The 9164-nt window shown below is 41.5% G+C and overlaps 1 protein-coding gene across 2 annotated transcripts; it reads right to left on the reverse strand.

Moving 5' to 3' along the window:
- On the reverse strand, positions 1-8597 carry GTF3C6 (general transcription factor IIIC subunit 6). 2 transcript variants are annotated; one of them, XM_061207319.1, is made up of 6 exons: positions 8502-8597; positions 8040-8120; positions 6566-6629; positions 6417-6483; positions 4770-4883; positions 1-1591 (listed from the first exon to the last, which is right to left on the reverse strand). In XM_061207319.1, exons 1-6 carry the CDS (start codon positions 8588-8590, stop codon positions 1293-1295), a joined length of 714 nt encoding a protein of 237 aa, XP_061063302.1. In that variant the 5' UTR covers positions 8591-8597; the 3' UTR covers positions 1-1292. The 2 variants fall into 2 exon arrangements, with proteins under 2 accessions (XP_061063302.1, XP_061063301.1); XM_061207318.1 differs by having other exon boundaries at positions 6417-6461; positions 8471-8597.
- Between the last annotated feature and the right edge of the window lie 567 nt (positions 8598-9164).

Raw genomic sequence — 9164 nt, forward strand, 5'->3', positions numbered from 1 at the left:
TTATGATTTGGAAATGCTTTTAATCAGGGTAAGTTGTTTTCCAAATAAACAGTAAAAATTTACAAAACCTACTGAAGGAAAAAATTCCTCATCCTAGAACATTAGTTCTCTAATCTGTCACAACAAAGTTACACCTCCAACAGTTGTGAGATATAATTAACGTGAGGAGTGTTTTAACTTATTAGTACCAGGTTAAACCATATAAAATCGCAGAGTTTTGTAGAAACAAATATTGGTAATTTCATATAGTTCAACCTGTATCAAAGTTTGTGACTAATTTACTTAAAAAATACAAGTTAGGGTAGATCTAGGTTATCACCATAATATTGTAGAATGTTACAGCTGAATTTCAATCATCTTTCTTCAATGGGAAAGAAGTGAAATTACAGCTGGTATATCAGAACTGTACCTTCACCCTTAAGCACTTCTGAATTCTTTTTCTGTTCTCAGGAGTAATACTGACTTTGGTAGACGGGAAAATGGCCCCCTAAATATTTTCATGCCATAATTCTCAGTTTTATGCCTGTTTAAATTACATGGCAAAAGGGACTTTGCAGATGGAATTAAGGTTATAGACCTTAAAATAGGGAAGTTACCCAGATGTGCCCAGTGTAATCAAATGGACCTTTAAAAGAAGGCAGAAGGGTCCATCATCAATAAGATTATGGAAGAAGCAGGAGAGATTCAAAGACTGAGAGGGACTTGACCATTGCTGGCTTTGAAGAGAAGGGGACCATGAGTGAAGGAATGCAGGCTGGGCATGGCTCTAGAAGCTGGGCATGGCTCTCAGCCAACAGCAAGGAAATGGGACCGTGATCCTTCAGCTGCAAAGAACTGAATTCTGCCAACAACTGAATGAACAAGGAAATGTAGTCCCCCACGCCACATCCAGAAGAGAATGAAGCTCTGCAAATACCTTGATTTTAGCCCAGGTGAGACCCATATCAGATGGCTGACCTACAAAACTATAAGACAATACACTTATGTAGCTTAATACACTTTAGCCACTAAGTCTGTGGTAATTTGTGATGGCTGCAATAGAAACTCACACTTACCTTAGTAAAACCCCCATTTTAAAGGACTCATCACAGAAGGGTCCCTATAGTCATTGAAACCATATTTTTAAAAACTCGTATCTGGTCCTTAATGATTCTAGTATATTAAACTATATTATAATTGGAAATGTGTATATAGCCAACAAAAATAATAAAATTGTGAACTGAAAACTACAAAGCCAGTTATTTTATATAAAAACTCTAAAAAGTTCATGACTAGTTTTTATGAGAAACATTTCATCTAGGAGTGATTTCTAAGGCAGTTTCTTGAGTTTCCATAAAAACAGAGCCTTCTGTCTCAGAAGGGATATCAATAAGAGGACCAGAATCCTCTATATCCAAGTTCGGTGGTTTCTCCTGTTCATAACTCAGGTTTGAATTATCTTTCATTTGAATCTCTTGCTCTTCCAACTCCAAAGATTTATCTGGGTCTGGAGCTACAACTTCATCCTCTTCATTTTCATGCAGAAAACTACAAATCATGTTGGGTCTACAGGAGAAATCATTTTCCTTGATTTGCAGCCATTCCACACCACCTAATGGAGGAGGCAGGGGGACAAACCAAGAAACATGAAAAAGGAATTTCAGTTACTTACATATATTTTTAATTTAAATGTTCATATGAATATTTATCAAAATAAGACCCCAGTGTAAAGAAAGGAACATGGTGCCTGTACCTACTGATAAATGATCATGTAATTTCCATCTTACATGGAGACCTTGGAATGCCTATAGGGTATGCATCATCAAAATCACTAAAAGTAATCAACTTCAGTTACTATTCCAAGCCCTTTTCCCAGAGTCCAATTCCCAACTCATTCTGAGAGATAACTGAGCTCCCACTGCCATCTTTTGTCTTGAAGAAAATTTTGTCACTTCCCTACAATTTTCTCCTTACCCATTCAGTTTTCATAATACAATGGATGATACCACTCTATCATCTTCTGAGTCAACATTTGTCATTTTGAGTTGAAAAATCCAACTGTGAAATAAGACACCTCTCCAAAAAAAACCCTTGAAAAAATTTTTTGTTCCTTTCCATACTCACAGTCAAAGCCCTTACCTGTCAATGAACTCCCATAATCAAGAACTGCTCCAGGGACTTCCCTGGTGGTCCAGTGGTAAAGAATCCTCCTTACAATGCAGGGAAAAACGGGTTTGATCCCTGGTCAGGGAACTAAGATCCCACATGCCGCGTGGCAACTAAGCCCGCATGCCACAACTACTGAGGTTGCGCGCCTCAACTAGAGCCTGCGTGTCGCAAACTACAGAACCCACGCGCCCTGGAGCCTGCACGCCACAACTAGAGAGAAGCCTGTGCACCACAACGAAGAGCTCATGCGCCGCAACGAAAGATCCCAAATGCCTTAACGAAGATGCCGCATGCTGCAACTAAGACCTGACACAGCCAAAAATAAACAAAATAAATAAATAATAAATAAATCTTAAAAAAAAAATTGCTCCAATAATGCTAGCCATTTTTTTCTTTCATCCTTATGACCCTTTCAGTCAAGTATTTTCAATGGATCCTCAATTCCTATAGCCCAAGCTGTTTACTCTCATCTTCAAAGTTCCATTAGGTATCTGTAGGACATACCAACCTATCCTGTCACCCTGTTCACGCATCCATCTGTTCCTATCCCCCATCATAAACTAACTCCTCTGCAGCTGTTTGTTGACACATCCTTACTGTTGATCCCATATCTTTTCTCATGTATTACTACTATAAAGTCTCCCTCTTTCAAAAATCGATTTGTTCTTTCCCTCCAGTTCAGCTTCAACTATTGACTTCATATTTTTTTCTTGCTATAACGTCATTCTCCTGGTCACCAAGTTCAAAACCTCAAAGCCATCCTAAAGCCTACTCTGTTATCTAGCATAATACTTGGCACATAACAGATACTTAAAATAAGTTGAGTGAAAGGGGTGTCGAGTCATAGTCATCCATGTCTGTTTCAATGTGATTTGCTTTAGAGTACAAGTTCCTAGAAAGTAAGGACCACATCTCCTGTCTATTTTGTTCTGCCTCCAGCATCTTGCCATGTTTGGCAGCCAGCCTCCAAGATGGTCCCCAATGATCCTCACCTTCCTGACATGCACGCCCCTGTGTCGTCCCCTCCCACATGGAATAGGATATCACAGAAATGACAGAATGTGACTTCTAAGGATAGTTCATAAAAGACATTGTGGCTTCTACCTTGTTCTTAAGGATCACTTGGTCTGGGAAAGCCAGCTGCCGTGTCAGGAGGGCACTCAGACAGTAGTGTGAGGAGGTGAGGAAGTGAGGCCTCCTGCTAACAGGCAGCACAAACTCACCAGCTATGTGAGTGAGCCATCTTACAATTAGATTTAATGGCCCTACTCAAGCCTTCAGATGACTACAGCCCAGCCAACACAATGACTGCAACCTCATGAGAGACCCCAGCCAGAACAACCTAGCTAAGCTGCTCCCCAATTCCTGATTCACAGAAACGTGTAAGATGGTGTTCTGTTGTTGTTTTAAGCCTTTAAGTTTAGGGGTAACTTTTTATGCAGCAACAGATAACCAATACAGCCTTGAATAGTTGGTTACTAATTTATTTGATTTAAAGATACACCCAAATCTTCCCAAAGATCTATTAGATTATTAAGTACTATAGGAGAGGAAATTATATAACTTCCTTTAAAAAGAATATCTAAATGACAGCTAAGCTATCTGATCTGTATCTGCCTTTCGAATTCATTCTAGAACTTCAAGTGCCTACTTCTTCCTATTATTTTTGGAGTGCCTAAAAAAAGGGATAATTGTGGAATATGTAAGAACAAAGATTTGTTATATAGTTACGTGTAGCTGGTATAATTAATTTCTAAATGATTAATGTACCTTCAAATGTTTATTCCTTAAAATACAATAAATCAAACCATGAATATTCATCAATAGGGTCTCATTTACTAGAGTTTCAAATATGTCTTTGAGCAATAAGCTTTTTTTTTTTTTGGTGGACAAACACCTTTATTCTGACTGTGTCCCAAATTCCCTAGGGCAAGAGAAAGAGGTTGGTGTGGTGAGCAATGGGCTTTTAAACCACCAAGTGTTTATTTGTTCATCTCCACAAACATGCGCCTGCTATGGGTGCAAGAAGCACTGGCCGAAGGTCTCTAGTGTGGGATGACGAGCAACTGGAGAAGGCTAAATGGATGCTTATTAAGAACGAGACACAGGACTAACAACTGTGGTCCTAGAGTCCCTCCCACATATAAAGCCAGCTTCTTCCAGTTGTGAGCATCTTGCGGAAGGTTACTGCATCTGCCAAAAGTTCAGGAGATCCTATGGGGTTACTCCCTGGGAATCGAGAACTGCTATCATCATATCTTCTGCACTTACAAAGAAGTTTTAATGAGTGAGAGAGAGAGAGAGAGAGAGAGAGAGAGAGAGAAGTAGTTGCTGAATTCCCTGGGGTTGAAATCATGTCAAGTTTCTTGACAAACTCCTCACAATCGTTTCCAATGCAAAGAAGATAGAAATTTCTTATATGTCTCCAGTGCCCCCTGCTATGTGAGAATTCAACTAAATTTTAAATCTATGCTTGGTACTTTTCATGGAGTACCCTCAATTTTAATATACTTTACCTATCACATATAGTTATTACTACAAAGTACAAAGAACATCCTGGCAGCAGTGTTTCATAAAGCCAATACTAAATCACCGATTTTCAGAGAACTAAGTGAACTAACCTATGTTTTCTTCTCCTTCCTTCTTTTCTGTCAGAAGAGTTCTTGTCATGCTGAGCTTCTTCATTGTGTGGCATTTATATTTTAGCACTGTTTTATTATTGCCTTCTGCATCCACTAGAATATAAAATGAACACTATTATACTGCTTGATGCCATCAAATAATCATGTTAAGCCTCAATGATTCCAGTTTAGAGAGTTAAACTACTTCCTGTCAAGATAGTGTAGTAAGTTCAAGATTTAACTCATTCCTCCAGCTCCAAGCACAGAGAAATATCAGATAAAATACATAGGAACAGAAGGCACAGTGAACTCAAAGACAACAAACATCTCCAGGGGATAGAAACACAAAGTGAGATTAAAGCTATGGGCCTATTAGGCTCCAGCCTGGAAGCAGGAAAGGGGGGCTAGGAATTTGGCCTTACAGGGTAATGAGGTCAAAAATTCTGCCACTCAAAGTGAAGGACCAAAGGCAGACCTACTGCTTGAAGCCGGACTGGAGTGGAGAACATTACCGATCATGAAAGAAGATGAGAAAAAAACTGCTGCCAACCTGCTGCTGGGGGTCATAGCTTTATAAAAACCGTGGGCGTAGGCAGGAGGGAGGATGAGGCTCTGTGCTAAGGATGTGAAGCACATGGAAAACTTCCACACCCTGCCACTGTGTGGCTGATACTACACTTTAGAAAGCAACACAGTGACATCTATTAAGTTCAACCACATGAAACTGTCGCTCTTCGGCCCAAATTGGTAATTTCATATGGTTGAATCTAGTACACACACTCATCAATCTAGCAGTTCCTTTTCTAAGCGTATACCTGAGAGACATTTTTACAGATATGCACAAGGAAACATAAAAATATTCATGGCAGCATTTCTGTAGTGAGTTAATAAGCATAATTAAGAAAATGGGCTCTGGAGCAGACCACCTGGGCTCAGATCCTGGCTCTGCCTCTTATTTTGTGTATGACCTCGGGAATGTTATTTACCTCTCTGTGCTTCAGTTTCTTCAAATATAAAATGAAGATAACAATGGCATCTACCTCATAGACTTGTGGTGAGGATTCAATGAGTTAATACTTATAGCACCTAGAACAGTGCCTGACATACAGAAAGCACTCAATACATTTTAGTTGTTATTAATAATTACTGGTAAAAATGGAAGCAACCTACATGTCCATTAATTGGAGAATAAACTGTGGTATAGTCACAGATAGAATCTTAAGCAACAGGAAAAACAGATATATATCAACACGTATAAATCTCGAAACATCTCTAATTGAAAAAAGATATAGAATAATATGTATAATATGCTATAACTTATATCAAGTGTGAAAATACACAGAAAGTGCTATTTATTGTGTGCGGATACATACATATGTAATATAAAATCAGGTATAGGAAAGAAAAACACCAAATTCAGGAGAGTGATTACCTCTGAAGACAGAGGAAGGGAGTAGGTTTGGAGAGGGGTATACAAGGGGCTTCAAAGGTATGTGGAATGTTTTTTAACTACCTAACCAAATGGGAGGATTTGATACAGCTAGACAAGGGGTACATGAGATCTTATAATTTTAATATCTACCATACATAAGTATGTTTGAAATATTTCATAGTAAAAAGAGTTGAGTCAACATAGCAATCACTTACCATGTTCAACATTTTCTTCAAATATAACACAGGTCCCAAGAGTGTCTGCAGAAAAACATGAAGGCAACTTGTTGAGAAGTAACAGAGCTACTTTCTCTGAAAGGCATATAAAAAAAAAAGGGAGTTTCATCTCTCTGACTTCCTCCTACCTTCATACTCTCCAGCAAAGACATAGCTGTCCACTTGCAGAATGGGCTTCTCAGTATCAATTCCCTACAACAGAATATAGGATCATTAAAAAAATCATCATTAGAAAAAGCCTTGGGGGTGGGGGGAATGGGTGAAATGGGTGAAGGGGGGGCTCAAAGGATACCAACTTCCAGTTATAAAATAAATAAGTCCTGGGATGTTTAAGAACATCATGGTGACTGTAGTTAATTATACTGTACTTTATATTTGAAAATTGCTAAGAGAGTAAACCTTCAAAGTTTTTACCAGAAGAAAAAAAAATTGTAACGATGTGTAGTGATGGGTGTTAACTAGACATTGTGGTGATCATTTCACAATATATGCAAATATTGAAAATGTTGTACAGCTGAAACTAGTATAATGTTATATGTCAATTATTTCTCAATTTAAAAAAGAAAGCACAAGGGACTTCCCTGGTGGTACAGCAGTTAAGACTCTGCGCTTCCACTGCAGGGGGCACGGGTTCAATCCCTGGTCAGGGAACTAAGATCCCGAATCCCGCATGCCATGTGACATGGCAAAAAAAGAACAAGACTTTTACATGAAACCTTGCTACCAAGGAGACTGATTTCCAAAGCTGGGGAACCTCTGGAGCTTCTTGTCCTAGCAAGTAAAAGATAAGCTAAAACTGCTCTCATCACAGCAGCTACAAACTGAAGACTACTTAATTCATACCCAAGTAGCAAGGTCTATTTCAATCAACATCCTCTTCAAGATAAAGTAAGAACAAAGGAAGTTTTGTCAAAAATGCTCAAAAGATTTTAAAGATAAAACAGATGGTTAACTCACTATACCATAGCTCAAGTCAGCACAGTGTGAGGTCTCTGAAGTCCTTTCTTAATAGGTATTCTCTCTCCCTTCTCCACACTATTTTTGTTTGTTTTCCATATTTTATTTTATTTTTTACTGAAGTATAGTTGAAGTACAATGTGTAATCACTGCTGCACAGCAGTGACTCAATTATACATGTATACATTTTTTCATATTCTCCATTATCGTTTATCACAGGATATTGAAATATAGTTCCCTGTGCTATACAGTACCTTGTTGTTTACCCATTCTATATATACCAGTTTGCATCTGTTTAACCTCTGTGTGCATATCTAATTATCCTCTCTGCCATTTGTGTTTTTCTCACCCTCCTCACTATATAAAACGGTGTATTTTTTCAAAACCTAATGTTCCATATCAAAATGCTTTAACCCGCCAAATCTTTAACTCTCTCCAGCCACACAGGCAGACACTCAGGCAGAGTTAGGCATTAACTTTCTCCCAGCTGCTCCCACAGTCCCCCTGTACTTCTGTGATTGTCTCCAGCGTTCACTGCTTTGTTCACGTGAAATTAATATATCAATCTTAGGGACGGGTATATTTCACCACTTTTAAATTTAAGAAAATCTACAACAACCCCCCCCCCAATTCTACAAGACTCACCAAAATCTTGCATTTATTTTCACATTTTGAGAGAAAGTCTGAATCAATAATTCCTGATAATTCCACCAGAACCAACTGCTCCTGGTGGAAGAGAGAGGCGTTAAGGCGCTAGCTTGCGAGTGTGCAAGAAGAAGCAGGCATTAACGAGAGAAGCCAAACCTCCCCAGTGCAACGATCCCACCTTTGTGAAAACTAGGTCCTGCTTTCAACAAGAGGAAGCGCGCGCCGTTACTTAAGGTAACTTCCCTCCTTCCCCCTTGAACTTCCGTGTGGCCCGTAGGGCTGGGGCCAACTGCCCGCTGCTCCGCGCGCCCTGGGGCACAGTCCCGCCAGGAGCCCCCGCACGCCCGCCGCGTCGCGAGTCCCTTCCCCGCACACAGCCGAGCGGCCACCCTCGCCACCGCCGCGCGGGCTTCCGCCGTCGCACTCACTGCCTCCTCCTCCTCCTCCTCGTCCCAGTACCCCCGACTCGGCTCCTCGGCCGCCGCCGCCATGCCGCCGCTCCTCCGCGCGGCCTCCGAGCCGTGGGCCCCGCCCGCCGGGGCCGCCATCTTGAGTACGGGCAGCAGCTCCCGCCCCGCCGCGGCTCCGACCGCGCCCGCTGCTCCTGCCAGCACGCGAGATGGCGGCTCCCGGGCCCACCTGGAGCCCCTTGTCCCTGTCCCGAGAGCCGGAGCCGGGGCCCTGGCGGGCCGGCCGGGCAGGTCCCGCGACCTAGGGAACCCTCGGGCTCCCCGCCCAGGTGGGACGAGAGCACTGTGGAAGCCGAGGGGATGAAGTAGGTGCAGGCAAGGAGGCTACGGTGCGCGAGGGAAATGGAGAGGCCTCGTGTGGCCCCAGCCTACAATGCTTGGAAAGAAATTCCTAATGTCGTGTGAGCACTGATCATCAATTCAAGTTCTCCACGAGCCAAGTAAAGGGCACTCCTCAGTGTTCCACGTATCGGGCGCCCACTGCGCGAGGAAGTGAGTTGGGGTTTCAGGCAACCAGGAGAGGTAGAATAAGGGATCAACCAATGCTAATCAGATTGCCCTAGGTGCTGTAAGAGACCCAGATTGTTTGGGGAGTACAGGAGACTCGGCGAAGTGAAGTTTTGAACAGGATTTTCTTAAAGTAACCTCATGG

The sequence above is a fragment of the Eubalaena glacialis genome, chromosome 12 (assembly GCF_028564815.1).
Source record: "Eubalaena glacialis isolate mEubGla1 chromosome 12, mEubGla1.1.hap2.+ XY, whole genome shotgun sequence".
In the NCBI taxonomy this organism is placed as follows: Eukaryota; Metazoa; Chordata; class Mammalia; order Artiodactyla; family Balaenidae; genus Eubalaena; species Eubalaena glacialis.